This window comes from Poecilia latipinna, unplaced genomic scaffold (assembly GCF_001443285.1).
Source record: "Poecilia latipinna isolate Pla-1442-1.1 unplaced genomic scaffold, P_latipinna-1.0 Scaffold1451, whole genome shotgun sequence".
Lineage (NCBI taxonomy): Eukaryota > Metazoa > Chordata > Actinopteri > Cyprinodontiformes > Poeciliidae > Poecilia > Poecilia latipinna.
The window spans coordinates 1-20,089 of NW_015114067.1; the positions used below are offsets into that span (position 1 = coordinate 1).

At 36.8% G+C, this 20,089-nt stretch overlaps 2 protein-coding genes and 1 long non-coding RNA gene across 4 annotated transcripts; 2 read left to right on the plus strand and 1 right to left on the minus strand.

Moving 5' to 3' along the window:
• The first annotated feature begins 178 nt into the window (after positions 1–178).
• On the plus strand, positions 179–10,863 carry LOC106962708 (P2X purinoceptor 3). Its single transcript, XM_015057278.1, has 12 exons — positions 179–652; positions 3,745–3,880; positions 3,962–4,033; positions 5,020–5,086; positions 5,191–5,284; positions 6,735–6,812; positions 7,061–7,202; positions 7,544–7,680; positions 8,086–8,179; positions 8,335–8,400; positions 8,958–9,035; positions 9,704–10,863. The coding sequence occupies exons 1-12, from the start codon at positions 531–533 to the stop codon at positions 9,821–9,823; spliced, it is 1,206 nt and encodes a 401-aa protein (XP_014912764.1). The 5' UTR covers positions 179–530; the 3' UTR covers positions 9,824–10,863.
• Positions 10,864–11,113: 250 nt separating this feature from the next.
• On the minus strand, positions 11,114–14,036 carry LOC106962709 (uncharacterized). The gene is made up of 2 exons (XR_001428042.1): positions 13,966–14,036; positions 11,114–11,397 (listed from the first exon to the last, which is right to left on the minus strand). It is a non-coding gene; the product is annotated as an uncharacterized LOC106962709 (long non-coding RNA).
• A 164-nt stretch (positions 14,037–14,200) lies between these two features.
• LOC106962707 (interferon regulatory factor 2-binding protein 2-B-like) lies at positions 14,201–19,851 on the plus strand. 2 transcript variants are annotated; one of them, XR_001428041.1, is made up of 3 exons: positions 14,201–15,160; positions 16,542–19,322; positions 19,366–19,851. XR_001428041.1 is itself a non-coding variant. In XM_015057277.1 (2 exons), exons 1-2 carry the CDS (start codon positions 14,446–14,448, stop codon positions 17,204–17,206), a joined length of 1,380 nt encoding a protein of 459 aa, XP_014912763.1. In that variant the 5' UTR covers positions 14,201–14,445; the 3' UTR covers positions 17,207–19,851. The 2 variants fall into 2 exon arrangements, 1 of the variants encoding a protein (XP_014912763.1); XM_015057277.1 differs by having other exon boundaries at positions 16,542–19,851.
• Positions 19,852–20,089: the final 238 nt, after the last annotated feature.

A 20,089-nucleotide genomic window follows, 5' to 3' on the forward strand; every position in this document is an offset into this window, starting at 1 on the left:
TTGAATCTAAAATTTGAGCCTCATGAGAGGAGGGGATGTTGATTAAAATTTTGCTGGATGATTTTGACTGAAGGCTGCAGATAGATTTGAATGTGTGCGACCACAGCGCACTCAGCAGAGAGAGGAGGCGTCTTATTATTGGCCTTATAGGAGAACTGTCAAGTTAACTGCCAGAAGGAGGAAAGCCTGGCTGGATCACGGCTCACATAAAAGACAAACACCGAATCAGAAGGATCCTCATTTATTCTCTTTGTCATCGAGATGTTTGACGTCTGCAGAAACAGGAAGAGAACAGAGACAGAAGTCAATGAGATAGAGGAGATTTAGACCAATTAACAGCTTAATTACGAGTCTTTTTTTTCTTACAAGAGCTTCGTTTTATTTTATTTTTGACTTTTTTGTGTTCACTTTAATCTTAGAATTACCTTTGAGACTGTCCGATACAAATCTGTACACTGTAAAAAATCACTTAGGTTATTTTTGACAGGTTTTTGTTGTATTTTTGTGTTTTCCATCCACACACTGCCAAGATGTGGTCGTGTATGAAGAACTTCTTCACTTATGAAACGACAAAGTCGGTGGTTGTGAAAAGCTGGACTATCGGCATCATCAACCGGATTGTTCAACTTATCATCATTTCTTACTTTATTGGGTAAGTGTAAATCATTTCATTCATCACTGCAAAGCCTGAATAATTAAAGGATTTGTTGCAAAAACAGTTAATTTTAAATAATTGTAAAAATTAACTCACTGAAATGTTAATGTTTCACTATAAAGCCATTTAAATGTCTGCAGATTTTAGCTTATCTGGTTTAAAGTGACTCTTCAACATAATTACTCATAGACAGATACTTCAATATCTTTTTATTAAATGATGGGTAGCTACACTTAAGATTTTAAAGCTTATAGCAGGGTCAGTTCCTCGCTCTAAAATTTCTGTCAATACAAATGCATTAGCAGTGTTTTAAGTGCTTTGCCTAACCGCTCACTTTAACACGGCTTCAGAGAAACTGACATTAAAATAAATAGAATATGCTTTTCAGAACGCTGTCTTCATTGTGTTTCAACGTTGTTAAAAGTTTTAAAAAGAAAGCAAATTTCAGGTGTTCACACTGCAAATACATCAAATCTTACCAAGTATTTTTGGTTTAGTTATAGTGCAAATATCTTAAAACACTTGAAATAAGACAAAAATAACTTAAGAGTAACTTTTAAGACAGATACATTTTCAAGTTAATAATTTCTTAATATTGATTAAAAAAATATTTGTTCCATTGACAGATTATTTCACTAACAAGACATTTTTCCCATGTTTTAAGAGAAATAAGACCTGTTCAGGTTTACAGACATTTCCTGAACTGAATTAATTGGTCATTTAGGAATGAACTGACTCAGTTCTGCATCAATGCGGAGATACTCCAGTTCTCACTAATGATTAATAGACTAAGTGCTAAATGGAGACAATTTCTGTTGTGCTTTTCTAGTCAAACTGCCTTGTCTAATGGGAAGTCATCATGTATAATCAAATCCACAACGTTCAGATTGCAAGGAAACTACTATATTCACTGAGCTACAGTCACTCTGTGGCTTTATGATCCATATGCCAGCAGCTAAAATCTGTGAATACTTGAGAACTTCTCTATAAACACATATAGCTGCCTATTTTAATAGTTTAAACACCAAGTATATCTGAATATGTATTAATTCTCTATAGTGGAAACCATCTTGGCACGACAGCTAGTTTCTACAGTGTTCCACTTTTGGGGTTACAGCCAATCAGTGCTAAGGAAAACAAACGGGGCAACTGGATTGGCTGCTATTAAAGCTAACACTGTGTCAAACAGCATTGACTCTAACTATTTCAGCTTTCTCTGTAGCATTTTGTTTTACATATTTAGGTGTGTGGGATAATTTAACATTGAAGCTGACAGAAAACACATCTGGGATGCTCCAGGGTTCAATCCTGGGGTCCTTCTTATTTAATATGCTCCCACTATCTCAGATACAGCTTCATCTGAAATCTATGTTTTCTTTCGCACATTAACATTAAGCACCAGTGTCAGAATAGTTGATTCATATTTATTTAATTATTTATGCTAGTTTTATGTATTTGACTTTGTTTGACTGGATGTTTTGTTTTTGTTGTTGTGGAGTTTTATCCTCTCTTCGAAAACTATTTTTTCCCATGTGAGACAAATAAATTGTCCTATAATAAGTAATAAGATTGATTACCGTAGTGATGCAGATGATACACAGCTCTACATTGCTGTAGCTGCGTTTCCATTACATTTGTGCTCAAAACTGTTTTGATATACCACTAATGTTGAAAAAAAAAAAATCACAAAGCACAAAGACCTTTTTACTGAAACACATGCAGACCTGGACATTTAGAAACATATAAAGACAATTACAAAGACAGTCTTTTATCACCTAATGAATATTTCTGGGATTAAAGAAAAAATGTCCCAGCAAGATTTAAAGAAACTCATCCATTGATTAGTAAACGTTGACCTTATAGACTGAATTTAATCTGTTTAAGTCATCATAGGTCCACTAGTTAACTACACAACTATTATCAGTCTGCCGTGGCTGATTAGTCTTACAGGAAGAGCCTCATTCACCCATTAGCTGGATCTGATTCCAAGCAAGTAATTTAATCCTTACCCACAGAATGTGTTTTTCAACTCCTCTTTTTTCTATTATTGTCCTAAATAAAAATAATCTCATTGTCACATTCTTGGTGCCAACAAAATAAGATGATTTTTGAATAAAATGTAAATAAATAAATGAGTAAAATAACAGATTTCTTTTTTTTTTTCTTGTGCACCAGTGCAGAGTAATAAAGTGATCACTCTAAAGCAATGATGCTTAGCAATAATCTTCCAGTCTATGAAATAGGGATACAAAAATTTGGACCAAAAGCCGATATTTACCAATGTTATAATGACTATATATGTTTTCTTTAACTTTTAACAATGTCAAAAGAGCCACGCCGCCTTTATGCTTCAGTTAAACACGACATAAACACGTGCTGCATCGTAAGAAATAAAAAACACATTTTCAGTGTGCTTGAACTAAAAGCAGGTAGGAGGGGGGTGTTAAATGTTGTTTACCCAGGGCACTGAAAAGGCTAGGAGAGTCCCTGCATCTAACAGTATGATTTCAAGAGTAAACTACCCAAAAATTGTACTCAAGTAAAAGTAAAAAGTAGCAATCTAAGAAATTACTCCAGTTAGAGTAAAGAGTATTTGGTAAAAAGTCTACTGAGTAGCTGATCAAATTATCAATCATTTAATATTTAAAAATGACATCATCAGACCAACCTAAATATAAAGCTAAGTGGAAATGTTGGTATTTTAACGCCAAAACTATTAATAATTAATGTAAGTAACAAAAATAAATAAATAAATAAATCAGGTTAAAACATGTTTGTTTGTCATTCAGTGGGTAGAAAATCCAGAAATTTTACACAAGTAAGAATAGAAATCCTTCATAATAACATTACTCAAGTAAAAGTAAAAAGTACAGCAAAAATACTCCTAAAGTACGTTTCTTCAAAAAGTTTCTCAAGTAAATATAATTGAGGAAATGTAACTATAGTTTTTACCCAGCTCTGGAGATTTTAAGGGCGGTCAGTTTCCAACCTGCTAATGGGCTCCAAAAGCCACTTCGCCTGATATTTATTTCAATTAAATCTGATGTCAAAATGTTTATTTGTCACATTTTCCCTGCTTGTGTTTTCAGTTGGGTGTTTATCTGGGAAAAGGCCTACCAGGTGAGAGACACAGCTATAGAGTCGTCAGTCATGACAAAGGTCAAAGGCTTTGGAAACTACAACAACAGAGTCATGGACGTTGCAGACTACGTCACTCCTACGCAGGTATTTATCGGTACATTTCAGTAATTAATAGCAAGATTCATTAAAAGGTTGAGCTGCAAAATCCATGTGGTTTTTCTACAGGGAGGTTCTGTCTTTTGCATCATCACCAAAATGATTACAACAGAGAACCAAGTGCAAGGATACTGTCCTGAGGTCAGCTGATATTAAATTCACCTCTTAATTAACTTTTATGTTAATGACAGGATCCAGTGTCCAAACATGGGAATTCATTATCTGACCAAAATACAAGCTATACATAAGATTTATTAAAACAAGACAACACAATTAGACATTTGGAAAGAGGGAAACAGCTTATAAACATCTGGCAAATCATCAGTTGAAGAAAATACTTAAAGTTGAAGTTTGTAACATTTTTTAAAAATATGTTTTTTACATATTTGTTGAAATTATCACCATGTCGAGACAGACCTGTGAAAAGATCTATCTCCTTCACTTCCTCTCTGAGTTACTATCCCAAGAAATGCGCCACTCGGGACCAAAAATAACCAATCAGAGCCAGGAGGCGGGCCATATTGCTGTCAATCAACCTCATGAATGTGTTGCTCAATGTCCTAATGGCATTGAGCGGATAAACAACTTACAGTTTATCCGCCGTCATTGGTGGCCATGCTAACTAGACTGAGCATTAGAGAAAGTTTCTGCTAGATGCAGGTGATTGACAGCACTAAGACCCGCCTCCTGTCTCTGATTGGCTGTTTCTAGTTAGCACTAGAAACAGTGCTACTCTCCCTATTGTCATGGGGAGAGTATGAAATTGTGAAGAAGAAAGAAAATTATACATGATTCAAAAATATTTTTGCAAGTAAAAACCGGAAAAGTGTGTTGTGCAAAAGTATTCAGCCTGCCTTTTCTCTGAGTGCAACTAATTGCCTTCAGAAGTTGCCAGTTGGTTATTAAATAGAGTCAATCTGTGTGTTGTACTGGGTTAGCTGTTCTTTCTGAACATAATCATTTAATCTGATCTATTAATAGTGTAAAATACTTATCCTACATTATTTAATCATTCAATTAATCAATCAGTCAATCAACTTTATTTGTACAACACATTTAAGCAACAAAACGTTATATCATAAAAACACACAAATAATTGCGTTTTTAAATCTTTCCATGTTATTCAGACTGAGAAATACAACTGTACCAAAGACAGTGACTGCACAAAATATCGTCACAGACCAGGAGGATATGGTAACATGTTAAATTATTATTTTTTTATGATATGAAATTTAAAATACAATTACGATAGTATTTGTTTTGGAGTTCCTTTAACATTTCTTTGTACTCCTGCTTAGGAATCTTCACAGGAAACTGCGTCCCTTTCAAGACCAACATCTCAATGTGTGAGATTAAAGGATGGTGTCCTGCAGAGATCGACACCATAAAGACGTGAGACGACACTTTGCATGTCATATATTTACATATACACAGTGATTTATTGATGTGTGTATTCAATTTGAGGAACCACTCTGGTACATTATTATTGCTGGTGAAAAACATCCAGGTATCATCAACTATGCAGATGATGTGCAGCTCTACATTGCAATGTGAGTTACTCACAACCAAAAGAAGTTATTTTAGAGGAACGATTTAGAGTCAACACAAAACTTCAGCTGTTACAGCTGGACATTAGAGGTCAGGCCTGAAATCTGGGTGTAGTGATGAACTCTGACCTGAACCTTCAAAGACACATAAAGACAGTTACAAAGTCTGTCTTCCTGAAAAACATTTCTGCCTTTTAAACACTAAAGTCCCAACAAAATCTAAAAAAACTCATCGATGCATTTATCTTTAGTTGCATTGATTACTGTAACCCTAAATGTGTTTGAATTAACCATGAATTTATGCAAATTGAAATTATGAAAATAAATTTTCTGTATGGAAACATGGCAAATTTGAAAAAGCTCACATTTTTAATAAAAAGTTTCTGGGCCAGGATGTGGTGGTTTTTCAGCTGTATAGAAACAGATGCATTTCACAAAACTGCAACGGAAACACTGTATTTGCATCACACCAGTCAAATGATCACTGGATGTTACTACTGGAGAAAACAACAAAAACGAAGACGACAGGAAGTGGTTTTTGTTTTTTTCTGGCTCCATCAGAGCTCTCAGCATTGCAGTTCATAAAAAATTTCGCGTCATTCCAACATTTTGAATACATAGCTCTTCTGTAAAACTGGTCTCATTGGCTAACAAGTGATGAGCTCTAGTGCTAAATTATGAATATATCTCATCGTAACAGTTGACCTCTGTAGCTGCCATGATTTTTAATTACTTATTCACATGCGGTTTTAACTCAATTGCTTATTTAATGGAAAAAAAATAATTGCAAAATTGTGTTTTTTTTTAAATCAGCAGAATACTTGCACCCATTTTTAATGGAAACGCAGCTACTGTCAAGGCTTCCCTGGCACAACGAATTTGATCAAACATTATTTGTTTGCTCAAGCAGAATCAAAGTTTTAGATTCTGCCTTGGCTGAAAAAATTATGCTCAGTTTTAACAACTTCAGATGCATTTCAGATTTTAAGCTGATCAAAATAAATATAAACTTTTTCAAAACAAGCCTGTTCAATTTAACCCCTGGAACTGATGGAAAACCTTTGTAAATAACCAAATAGTGAAGTTACAATGTATAAAGAGTTCTATCATAAGTGCAGAATTAGAAGAAATGTTTTCTTTTATATATTTCAATATCATTTATACACTTCATTTATTTGCAAGCTTTACATCAGACATTTTGATGTTGTGACAATCTGTTTGTTAATATTTTTTTTTCTGAAACTCCACTTCTGAGGCTTTAGAAAAGTTATAATGTGTTTGTTTTCTTTTCTCAGAGAACCCATGAATGATGTGGAGAACTTCACAATCTTCATAAAGAACAGCATCCGTTTCCCAACTTTTAACTACACCAAGTAACACCTTTTATACTACTTTCTGTCTGATTCTGATATTAACTCACATTCTAGGTGATCAAATTATAACTGGAGAAGGTAGACCACTAGTACTTATGAATTAATGTTAGTTATGACTGAATATAACTGATCAGTGTTAGTCCCAGGCTAGTTCAAGTTGTCTCTTTCGGATTTATTTCACCCAGAATATAAATAACATCAGTCAAATGTAGTGGTGATGATTTATCATAAATTCTGTTTTTCTGCAGAGGGAACTTCCTTCCATCAATAACTAATGAATACATCAAAACGTGTAACTTTAACAAAGAAAAGGACATCTACTGCCCTATCTTCAAAGTGGGGGACATTCTTAAAAATGCAGAGCAAAACTTCACTCAGCTGGCAGACACGGTAAAAACAGCAATTGCATTTTTTTAATAGGGGTTAAATTAAATTTGTGATGTTTACTGCACATCTTGTGACATTAATATATGACCTATTAAGCTTCCTTGAACATGTTAGGTTAGGTTTATGGGTCAATAAAAACATGTTCCTTGTATTTTTTGCTTAAAATCATTCTTAGATAATGAGATCTTAGTCTGCGGAGTTCTTTCAAATTGAGCTGTTTCAGCCCAGTAAATGGCTCGTTTTCCAGACACTAAAAAATATCAACCTTTTACCAAAACATATCTGGATGATTTTTAAAGCACTTTCATTGTTTTCTGTTTATCCTTATATTCCTCCTCTGTTAGGGTGGAGTGATTGGAATAATGATCAGCTGGATGTGTGATCTGGATAAATCAGACGATGAATGTAAACCATTGTATTCGTTCACTCGACTTGATGCCATGTCACAGCAGAACAACGTTTCTCCTGGGTACAATTTCAGGTGATTTAAGTTTCTTTCATAATTACCAACCAGAAAACTTAGTTGTATATTTTAGACCAATCATACGTTGGTGCAAAAAAATTACATTTTTGAACCCAGAATTTTCTTGGTACAGTGTAGATAATGCATAATACTCAGTCTACAATGTAAGTTAAATTAGACCTAATTGTTTTTCATTTGATGCAAAAAGTTACTATCAGAATTAAATTATATTAATTTTTTTGTAGCCTATAACTCCAAATTACTTACAAATTTTTTTTGCCTATTTGTAGATTTTTTTTCTCAAAGCAAAACTAAAATATTCAGCTTTAGACACATATTATTGTAATGTTTTTGTTATTATCTAGGTTAAGTATAATAGGTAAATACATTGAAATATTTGTATGTTTGTATTTGTTTGTACAGGTTTGCAAAATACTATAAGATGGAAAATGGGACAGACTACCGCACTCTGGTCAAAGCTTTTGCCATTCGATTTGATGTTATTGTCAATGGAAATGTGAGTATATATTAATATTTAAAAGCAATTTATTTCAAATTAACTCAGGAACCTTTCAGTTACATTGGAGATTTAAATTTCCTATTTGCATAGTTTATGTCTGTTCAAAACAAGTAAGTGGAAAACTGGATATTGACAAAAATCTTTGTTTTTAGGCTGGAAAGTTTAACATGATTCCAACAATCATAAATATGGTGGCAGCGTTCACATCAGTGGGAGTGGTGAGCTAAACTCTTATAATTTAAACTAATATTATCCAAGTTTTATATCTTACATCATTTTCTAGGTTTACCAGAATTAAAAAAAAAAAAAAAACTTTTTTTGTTGCCTCAAAAATCTTGGTTAATTTGGGTTTTACTAGAAATGTGTCAATCCAGTATTACAAAGACAGATCTAGCTAGTCTAATTCTATGCTTCATTGCTTATTTTACATTATTTAGAATTCCTATTTGCTCTTTCTGAACCATTTGAAAGAAAAATTGTTGCTGTTTTTTTTTGTACATTTTACTATTGTTGTAGGAAGTTTCAGTTTATAATTTATTTTTACATTGACTGTTATACTTCACTGACTGAACAAATTAAAGTTGTTTTTACACGTTTGACCAAGCTTGTGAAGCTATTGGTGTATTTAAATGTATTGTTCAGATGTCGGTATCAATGTCAAAAGTGAAAAAATTGGATCAGTGCATCCTTATTTCTTACAGTTTCTTCTTCTGTTATATATATTGATATTCTTAATCTTATTCTTATTACTTTTTGTATTGTTGTTGTTTTCTAGGGCACAGTGCTTTGCGATATAATACTGCTAAACTTCCTGAAGGGTGCAGAGCAGTACAAAGCTAAGAAGTTTGAAGAGGTAAAGTAAAACTCCTTAAAGCAGCAGGATGTAACTTTTATAAAAACATGTTCTTTACATATTTGTTAACTGTTACCATGTAATAGCTATGAAACGGATAATCTGTGAAAAGATCGATCTCCTTCACCTCCCATTTGAGCTACTATGAACAAAAAACAACCAATCAGAGCCAGGAGGAGGGTCTTATGGCGGAGAAACAACTTAAAACCGTTAATCCACCGTTATCGGTGGTCATGCTAACTAGCTTTAGCGTTCACACCAGGCTATGCTAGGTGTGGCGTAGCGGAGAGAAAGATTGACAGAGCTAAGCCCCGCCTCCTGGCTCTGATTGGTTGTTTCAAGTGAGTTCTAGAAACAACCAATCAGTAGATCGATTTTTTTCTCTCATACTAAACTATCACAGCATAGTGACAGTTTCAACAAATGTGCTAAAAAATTATTATTATTATTATTATTATTATTATTATTATTATTATTATTATTATTATTATTATTATTATTATATAAAACCTTAACATCATGAGTTAATGTAGGCTGAATGCCGTTGGGGAAAAAAAGTTTTCTGCTTGTAATTTGTATTTTGACCTGATTAACATGCGTTGTTTTTAAATGTGATGTAGAAATAAATTTGAGTTAGGCTGAGTTTTTCCTTCTGTCTTTTACTCTAGGTTTCCGACAATCCGTTGGACATCCAGAGCAACGGCTTGTATCACTCCCAGCTGTCACTCAGACATACGCACTTCAAGTCCAGTGACTCTGGGGCATTTTCTATTGACCATTTCAGCTAAATAAACAGAAAATATCCCGGTGGTTTCAATCACATAGCCTCTGTCAAGGCTGAGAACATCAAAATTACAAAAATATATCAACTGAATGCAGCATAAAAGCATGGCTGTCTTTGCATGAGGATTGTTGAACCAGTTGTCTAAAAAATGATTTTGGTACCCCATAGAAATGATAGCAATAAACAACTGGTTCACTGCTCTGTAATAATTTATTCTTTTATACGTGTATAGTTGCAATCAGACGATTGAATATAACAGATAAAAAGATACACTTCTTTTCTCCTTACTGTCTGAAACTAAATCAGACTAAACTTCTCTTGTTTAAGGTCAGCTAGAATCACCAAAACTATTCTTATGTTGACAAGCTGTGTTTCCAGTACAATCTAAATAAGTTTTAGATTTAAAAGTTGTTCCTCTGGATAACTTCAATGTAGAGCTACTAATGTAGTGTCACTGTATGTACACTTCTGGTTTCAACTGTATGTGTCTAAGTACAAGAGCATGAAGATAGACTGTAAATTTGTTTTATGATGATACCCCAAATACTCCCTCATGAGTCCCTCTTAATACAATTGTGACAAAATCAAGAAATAAAAACTTTAAAAGACATTTTTCATTCATTCCAGCAAAAAAATAATAAAAAAACATAATCTTCTTACAAACAAATAATGGAGTAGTTCTGACAACATATAATACGGTTTATTTGTGAAGGTGAATAAAGGTGATTATGAATTTTTCTCTTGTTTTTTGACATTTCGAGCATGAGTGGAAACATGTAAAAAATGGATAAGCAGAAATGAATAACTATTTATTTCCCAAGAAATTTGTCAAACATTGTCAAGTGGTAAATTTATTTATTTTTAGTTTCAAGTATCCTTCCACATTTATTCTTGTCATTGATCCACTCTGTAATTAATTTGGTGGAATACTTAGAGCTTTTGTTCATTTAAAAAACTGTAATCTTTTGTCTTTTTCCTCTAAATTTAAGAACCGCCATTATGTCCAAACACCGCTGACTCCAAAATTAAAGTGCTTTTGCAATCTCCAATGTGTGTTTACTTTCTTTCATAATGCTCGTTTTTCATCTCCTTAAGTGAATTCCGGTCTATTTTGCTACAGGTCATGATTTATTGTGATTATTTTTTAAACAACCAGGAGATTATATAAATTTCACCACTTGTTAAACTAATTTATGATTTTTTTTATTGACAGACTTTAACAAAAACTGCAGGTGTGTTTCTGTGTCTGGTGAATTTTTGGTTAAAACATGTTTGTTTTTAAGTCAGTGGGTTCTTTTACCACAGACAAAGATTTGATAATCGATCATGAAAAAAAAAAGTTTTTATATACCACAAGTATGAATGTTATTATCCCACTTTCTCAACTTGTACCTCTTCTGTTGCCGTGTTGACGACGATGATACGTCTTTCTGGTGCTCAGACTGAATGAAGGTTATTTTATTTTCTACCTCAGCAACAGGATCCCTCTGAGAGAAGCCAAGTCTCTCTTTCACATGGTGTCAGATCACAGCCATTTTGGATGCGAATGGGAACAGCAGAGTTGGTTTTCGCTCCTTCCTTCAAAAGCACAGGCACAAAGGGAGCGACACAGGAAAAACAGAGTGAGCATTTAGGTAGATGAGGATCCGCCTGAAACCAGAACTCTGCCTGGTATTCACTGATTTAAAGTCAAGTCAAGTTGATTTGTGTAGCACATTTCAGCAGCAGCAGAGGTGGGCTGTAATACATTTACTCAATTACATTTACTTGAATAACCTTCTGAAAAAAATTTACCTTTTAGAGTATTTTTACTGCACCATATATTTTACTTTTACTTGAGTGATTTTATTATGAAGTATCTCTTACTTGAGTAAAATTGATTCTCTACCCGCTGTGAGTAACTTAGCTGAATAAAGAACAAACATGTTTTAACCAAAATTCACCTGTAGTTGTTGTCAGCTACATATGCTTTATATTGAAAAAACTGATTTGGATTTTTTTTTTCTTTTGCCTGTTTTTGATCATTTGTAATTATGTTATTTATATGAATTATTTCATTTTGGTCCATAAAATACCCCAAATTTCCACATATTTTTACACTTTGGTCCATTTGATCAGTTCCTCAGTACTTTAGTAGATTGTTTACCAAATGCTGTTTTATTCTTACATCAGTAATTTTCTGTATGACTACTACACTGTAAAAAAAAACCCCCATAAAAATAACATGAACAATCATGTTATAAAATCAATTGTAAAATCAGTAGTAGACATGACATTTTATCATGTGCTGTAAAAATGCTGGTCAATGTTTAATTTGTTATGATTTAAAAGCAAATCTAATCTGGCGGGTTTTTAGCCTCGATTTAAAGGAGCTCAGTGTCTCCTCTGTTTTTGGAATTTTCTGGAAGTTTGTCCCAGATTTGTGATGTCAATCAATTTATTGGTGTAGATTTTCTTAATTTTGTGAGATCAGTAATCAGCTGATAGCCGATCTTATCCCCTGATCTTATCTACCTCAGCAACGGTCTAAAAATCAATTGCTGTCCTCTTCTGCTTTCCCGTAAAGGAGGTTTTACTGACAGACCAGCCCACCAGGTCATGTCTGAGGGTTTGCAGTTAACAATAGCCACCTCACTGAGACTTTCTTAGTGAATGCCTTTTTATTTAGCTTCCATAGCTAAATAATAATAATAAAAAACCTTCTTGTTGATCCTTATCAAATAATGCAGTCGAGTTCAGTTTATTATTCAAATTATTTAAAAAGTTTTCCATTTAAGGAAACTCAGCTGAAAGAATAGGTGCTCAGTGATCTTTTTTTTTTTTTTCAAATTTATTTTATTCAGAAGCATCTTTGCTCCTGGAAAAACATCACACAGACTATCTCAAACATCTCTGTAATGTGTTTGAACTTTTCTGCTGCACAGAACTCGCAGACTCGTCATCATGGCTGCAGATGTGGCACATCTGGCCGACTGGAGTGAGTCATACTTGGCAATCTACACCTTCCTCTCTTTTCCTCTCTCTGCCGCCATGACAGTAGAGTTCTTGACAAGCAATAAGCCAGAGAAGTTGAGTTATGAAGCTCAACTTGGGAGAGGATCTTAGAGAGTGTGTAAACAAAAAGTGAACTTGTAAAAAGTCCCTCTGTCTAGCCTGAGTGGATTTTTCTGGCACAATAAAGTTGTGTGCAACTCCACAGCCACTCCCTCTTGGCAGCTGGCCGACATTTTCCTGCAGGCCTGCAATGAGAACTGGGACAAGGAAGGGAGGTTAAAGTAAAGTAAGGTAAGAGGAAACAAAGAGTCTTCTTTTCCTCTTATCTCCTTTCTTTGCCATCTGTGACATCACCACCATGCAGAAGTGGGTAAAATAGCAAAACTTCAACATGTTTTACTCAAGGAAAATTAAAAAAGTACAGCATAGTAAAAACATTAAGAAAAATACATTTAAATATATGTAACTTCAGCAGAGTCCAAATTGGAGTCATAAATTTGAACAAAATTAGAATTAAAACTATTTTTTTTGTCCCAATTTAAATATTCATGGACCATGCCTTCATTGTTGTTGAGAAAAAGAATTATTCTTGTTTAGTTGGGACATATCCCACATTGTACAGTAAAATATATTTAATATCTAACTTGTTAATTAATTTGATATCTAATCAATTTCCCCTTGAGGATCAATATAGTATATTCTATTCTATTTTATAATAAATAAAATGGAGGGAACACAAACTTCAACAATCAATATGTATTAAAGTTTTATACAAGACATTGAAGACTAAATAGTTAACCTAGTGGTTATTTTAAAGGGCTATGCAATATTTATTTATTTAAATTAAACCCTCTGTACGTTGCCATTTCGCGTGGGGGAGGGGATCCTGACCGTTCTCCTTAACAATGGGTGTATTCCTTAACAGTTCACCGGTGGATCAATCGGGAGTGAATACTAAAAAGGCGGAGTGAGATGAGCTTTCCTCCGAAATGGACGACGAGACCCGAGATTATTTGTCAAAATCATCTGATTTTATCAGCTCACTAATTTCCATCAACAAAATGTGCAACACTGAAATATAAACTATGAGTGTTTACACTCACAACAATGGAATGCATCATATTATGTCGATTCTTTGACGTTATCCCTTACTTTCTACATCAAAACAACTCATCGGTGTCATGGTCAAAGTGAATGGGTTCGCAGCTCCCACTGATGGATCTGAAAGGGGGCTTCCGTGGCATGCCAAAGTGGCTGGACAGATGGAAAAAGTTTCCTCCTTTCTCGATTTGCTCATCTAAGAATAAAATGAGGCGCACCAATTGATAACAACACTGAGCATGCGCCTGAGGTGTCGTCGAAGAAACCAGTAAACAGAAGAAGAAAAGAAGGTGTTAGCGGAGGATCGTGCTGACGTCACGTTTCTACTTCGGAGCTGGAGCGGAGTAGTAAGCGTGGAGCCGCGCTTTGGAGGCGCAGCAGACACCTTAACAATGGCCCCGAAGAGAGTATTTCACTGCTGCTCGTTAATGTCTCGGAATCTCACAGCTGCTTAGTTGTGTCTCTCAGCGGCGAGAAGCAAACAGACGGACATTTTGGATAGTTCTGCGTTGCCTCCGGGGCTTTTACAACATGTCTTCCGCGGCGGTTGCTGCCTCCAGAAGACAGTCCTGCTATTTGTGCGATTTACCCCGCATGCCTTGGGCAATCATCTGGGATTTTACCGAGGCCGTTTGCCGGGGATGTGTCAATTATGAGGGCGCCGACCGAATCGAGTTTGTAATAGAGGCTACAAGACAACTGAAACGGGTGCATGGCTTCCCGGAGGGCCGCTCTACCGGCCCGGGGAAGTCCCACCACGCCTCGGACCCGGGCTCCCGTCCGCCGCAAACTCTAGACCGATACCCGCTGTCTGAGAGGCCACCCCGTTTAGGTGTGGAGTACCCGGCGGGCAGGCAGACGAACGGCTTCCCCATCCCGAACGGATACCCAAAGTCCGACGATCCACCTGAGCTCTCCAACTCCCGCAGGACTAGCTCAGTTCCTCCTAGTCTGGTGCCTTTGGTTAACGGCGGCATTTCCGCTGTTCACCCGCTTAACGGCCGCCCAGGTCAGATGAGTCTGGTCGTTTCGGGTCCCGTGGATCACGGGAAGCGCCACGAGGAGCTGAAGGACAAACAGAGGCCGGACAGCATGTCGGACATGTCAGAAAGCCACAAGGAGTGGGGAGGCAAAGGCAAAACGGTGAGGGACCTGATGGCGCTGCAGGACGGACGGTTTACCAAGGACCACGCCGCCATGCAGCGGATCATGGCGTACGAGGCTGGCGCCACTTCTTCAAAAACAGGTAGGAGTTGGTTTTATGCTCGAGGAGTTTGGAATAAAACGTATTTACAGGCATTTTAATCCTTTTTTTGGTACAGTTTTAGCTTAATTAGTGCACCGAATATGTTCTTAAAGCAAACGTCTTTGTTTTGAGTCTGTTAACGATTAATCGATAACTTAATTAGCTGGCGATTATTTCAACTATCGATTGATCAAGAATAATTTCTAAAAAAAAAAATTCAGCCTTTGCCTGCTGGCATGTGTTTGTGAACAAAGTGAGCTTAAACAAAATATGTCATAGCTTCTTCATGTTGCAACTATGCTAACACAACAAACATTTTTACATAGTATACTTGCAAATTCCTTTTAATCTTGTCTTTTTAAAATTTAAGCAATTTAAATAGCAAGACTATTCAATCTGTGTAGACTTTTTGTCTCGGGAGTTTTCTATCAAAAGTTTGAGTCTGTGCAGACATCTTCACTCACTGCGTTCTGTGAACAACCTGCTAATACTTCCCAGCTAGCTAACTAGCCAGCTATCTAGCTCTGTGAAAAGCACAAAACTGCTGCCAAGAGTCACAAAAAACTCCTTTTGTCCTCTGAAAAATTAATTATATCAATTTCTGTTGTGCATTTCTGATATGGGTCTTAAATTTGAATTATAATGGTCATAAAAAATCTTACAAAGTCTTAAATTTGAGTTGGCTTAACTGCATGAACTCTGTTACCTATGTAGTGATTATTAAAGGTGACCTATGATTCACAGGTCATGATGCAGGTTTTTATGCTTCCCTTTGGGTCTCAACTGCTTCTAAAAACAGCCCAAGCTCTTAGTCTTAGAAAAAACGCCCAGCTATTCTTTGGCAATAAGTTAATGTTTTTTGGTGTCTGGGAAATGAGCCGTTTCAAAAACCTCCAGATTGGTAAGTCATATTTGGTGCACTACGCTATTACCTAGCAACCCCAGCCAGAGAAACCCCATCGCCTAGCAACCCAAGCGGAGCTCCAGCAGGTTTGGTCAGCTGGTTTTACTGCTGTATGTTGGAAAAGTCAAGTGTTCTGGATGTTGACTTACCATCCAGAAACCATTTGCTGTGTTCTTGTTGGTTGTGCAGGAGACTCAACTTCTGCCATTCACAGCCTTTTTCACTTGTGAGTGTAAAGTTGAGTTGGGGACGTGGCCAGCAGCAGCTTATTTGGATTTAAAGTGACATTAGGCCATAAAACAGCTCATCCTGAAAGGAGCTCAAACCAGGCAGAACTGAGCAGACTAAAATCTCATTCTAATGATTTTATGCAAAAACATATACGATCAATATGTTTTGTATATTGTATAGAGCTATCCTGACTTGTCCAAAGAAGCATAACAGATCACCTTTAATCATTTGAATCTTCTTTTCCAGACCGAGGGAAGCAAAGTCGGCCTGCAAAGAGAAAAGCCTCCCCGGAGCCAGAGGGTGAGGGCAGCGGCACCAAGATGAACAACAGCGAGGGCCAGCCATGGCTGTCATCTTCTCTGCCAAGCTTTTCAGCTGCTGCATCACCCCACCCTACTGAAGCTGCCACCTCACAGAGTGTCCGGTCACCGATGGCGGCGCTCATCCATGCCACCGACAACGCAGGAAGCGCCGGCTCGCTCAAAGACGCCGCGGCGGCTGCCAGGCTGAATAGCAGCAGCCCCGCGTCGCCTTCCTCCTCTTCCCAGAGGAGACCACCTCAAAGGGAGGGGTCTGCTCCCCCTGGATCCAGCGGCATGGATCCCCCACCGCTACAGAGCCTCTCAGACTCCTCTGCGGCGCCCGGCGGCGCGCCACTGTGCTGCACTCTGTGCCACGAGCGGCTGGAGGACACGCACTTCGTCCAGTGCCCATCTGTTCCCGCCCATAAGTTCTGCTTCCCCTGTTCGTGCGACAGCATCAGGCAGCAGGGTGCCACTGGGGAGGTGTACTGTCCGAGCGGGGAGCGGTGCCCACTGGTTGGCTCCAACGTGCCCTGGGCCTTCATGCAGGGCGAGATTACCACCATCTTGGCTGCAGATATAAGGGTGAAAAAAGAGAGAGATCCTTGAACTTACCCGACGTCCAGCTCAGTCAGTCGACAAGTTGACCCGTTTGTCAACATCCAGTGCGAGGAACCTGTTTTAGTTTGTTCTATCCACCTTATTCCTACGCCCCATTATGCTTTGCGTGAATTATGGGCGTGACTTCCGCCGCTAACCGGAAACGCCATTTGTTTACATGTTAGCAACTCGCTAACCGGCTTTTGTGAGAGCTATTAGGCTATAAAATATGTGGGAACACCAGCTATCAAAGCTTAAATGTGAGAATATTGGTTTACTGCAACCTACATCTACTGCAGGGAGGGATGACAACTTGAAGAAATGGTCTAATTTCTTCAAGTTGCACTAGCATATGTAGCTACTTCACTGACTCAGTTGCTTCGGATGCAGATGCAGGTTTTCTTCCTTTGGCTTTTTGTCCACACAATGAAATGAGCACACATAAAGCATTTTGGGTTCTCTCTTCAAGTTTAGCCAAATTATTTTTGTTTGCGTATCTGTCGGTAGGCAATGAAAACTGCTGCTTTTGTTTTGAGAGCACGTTCAAAACACACCTGCTGCAGCCACAAACTAAACTTTGTCTGATTATTAGAGAACAGCCACGAACAGCACAACAGTTTCCCGACTTCCACAAGGGCATCTTACGACACTTTCCAGTGTCAAGTTGCTTTCTATAACAAGTTAATGTGTAATTCGGTTCGGTTCTAGTCCAGTGGGGAGATTCTCCGTATTACGGTCTGGAGAGCAGCAGCTGCAGTCATTTCTCCACTGATTTGCAGCGACACTCAGCAAGAGAGAACCTCAAGGTTCTGGTTGTGATGGACTAAATAATCCCAGATTTTTGATTTTGTCTTATAAATAAATTTTCCTGGCCCAATCATGATAAATACTCAGATCATGAACTTTATTATTGTTTAAATTCAAACGAAAAAATTCACATCACACCAAGCTAATACTGTGTAGTTCTGGTGTTTTATACTGTTGGCACAAACCTGCAGCTCAGATCTCTGACCAGCTTCTCTGATTTTCTCTTTGTTACTGTCAGTTCTTCAGAGAAACGAACTGCTAGCAGCACTAACTCGCGGTCATTCCGTTACAAAACGTAACGATCGTGTTCCTGTCGCTCCCCGTAATTAAACTCACAATTACGATCGTCTGTACTGAGAAGCTCTCTGATGGCAGACGGTGTGTCCCTAAACAAGTTTTACTAAATATTGTATTATAACCGAAAAGAGAGCTGTAACTTCTATCATGAATATAGACTAGCAAAATAAACTAGAAATTTCAATGAAATACTGCTACTTCCGCTAGCTGCCGGAAGTAACACCCATAATCGTTTCCCCGATAAGCCCCTCAGGAATAAGGTGGATAGGGTTGGGTGATATATCGATTTTATGCTGTAATATGTAACTTTTATAAAATATATATTTTTTACATGTGTATCAAAACTGTTAACATGAGGCAGATAATCTGTGAAAAGATCGATTTACTCCACCTCCTCCTTGAGCTACTACTGCTGTCTGAAGAAATGCACCAATAACAGCCAGTCAGAGCCAGGAGCAGGGTCTTAGCGCTGTCAATCATTCTCATGTATGCCACTCAATGTGCTAATAGTGGAGAAACAACTTACCATTACAGGAAAACCGTTTATCGTTTGCTAACTAACTTAGTGTTCACAACAGGATCTGCTAGTTGCTGGCAGAGCAAAGAGCAATCATTTAATTGACCGCACTAAGACACGCCTCCTGGCTCTGATTGGTTGTTTCGAGCTAGCACTTTTTTTTTTCATAGGTTATCTGTCTCATACTAAACTGTCACCACATCTTGGCAATTTTAACAAATGTTTCAACAGTGTAAAAAGAAACTTTTTATAAAAGCTACATACTGCAGCTTTAATTTTTGTAAAATCTGGATTTTTATTTTTTTTTTAACCAATCTGCTCCTTGGGTTTCCGTACTTAAGAATTATGTCAGCACGCCTGAGGCCGCCGTCTTGTTTGACAAGCATGTTTTACAACTTCTTTTTATTTGGTCTTTAAATTCAGCTTAACTCTACTACAAAATATTCGGGCAAGGCTAAAATTTATTTTTTTTAATTACCAGAATAAAGTTGTAATATTACAAGAGTACAGTTGTAGTAAGAGGAGAATAAAGTCGAAATAGTACAAGAAAAAAACGCTGTTTCCTGAATTAATATGTAGTATTAGCAAAACTCTTAGACAAAAACTGAGAGAAAATTAAAATGAAGAAATTTGACCATCTTATGAAGTTATTTGCTACTGGTTTTACAAGTAAGGAAATACTTAATTTTTAAACACATCAGCATCAAATTATGTGTAGAATATTTGTAATTCCTTTTTTTTTATAAACAAAAGTGATTAAAATCGGATTTTATTCTCAAGCCATATCGCCAAGCCCTAATTTTTTCATAGTTTGTGTTTATGCTTGAAAATGAATTGGTATGTACTTTTCATTCACTATCACATCTGTTTGTGTTTTTATCAGAGAGCGGCTCTTCGTACTCGAAAATTACTAATTTGAGCACTTGACTAAAAAACTAAATAAAAAGTCAATAAAATATGCTCCAAGCTGTAAATGTATGCACTTGTTTAATGGGGAATAAAAGCCAAATACAATTTCAGATCTTTAATACCACATCAAGTGTCTGTGAGTTAATTTGTTTAATGTATTTGAGAAGCCAGGAATTGCCTGAATCGGCAGTGATGAAAGAAAAATTCTAGGGTTATAAGTGATGATGATTTGTTAATAATTCAAATATACAGTGATACCAGGATTTAGTTTATATTAGAGATGTGCCGATTAGGTTTTTTCCTGCCGATACCGATCACCCATGAGGGCCGATCAGCGATACCGATCACCGATACCGATCACC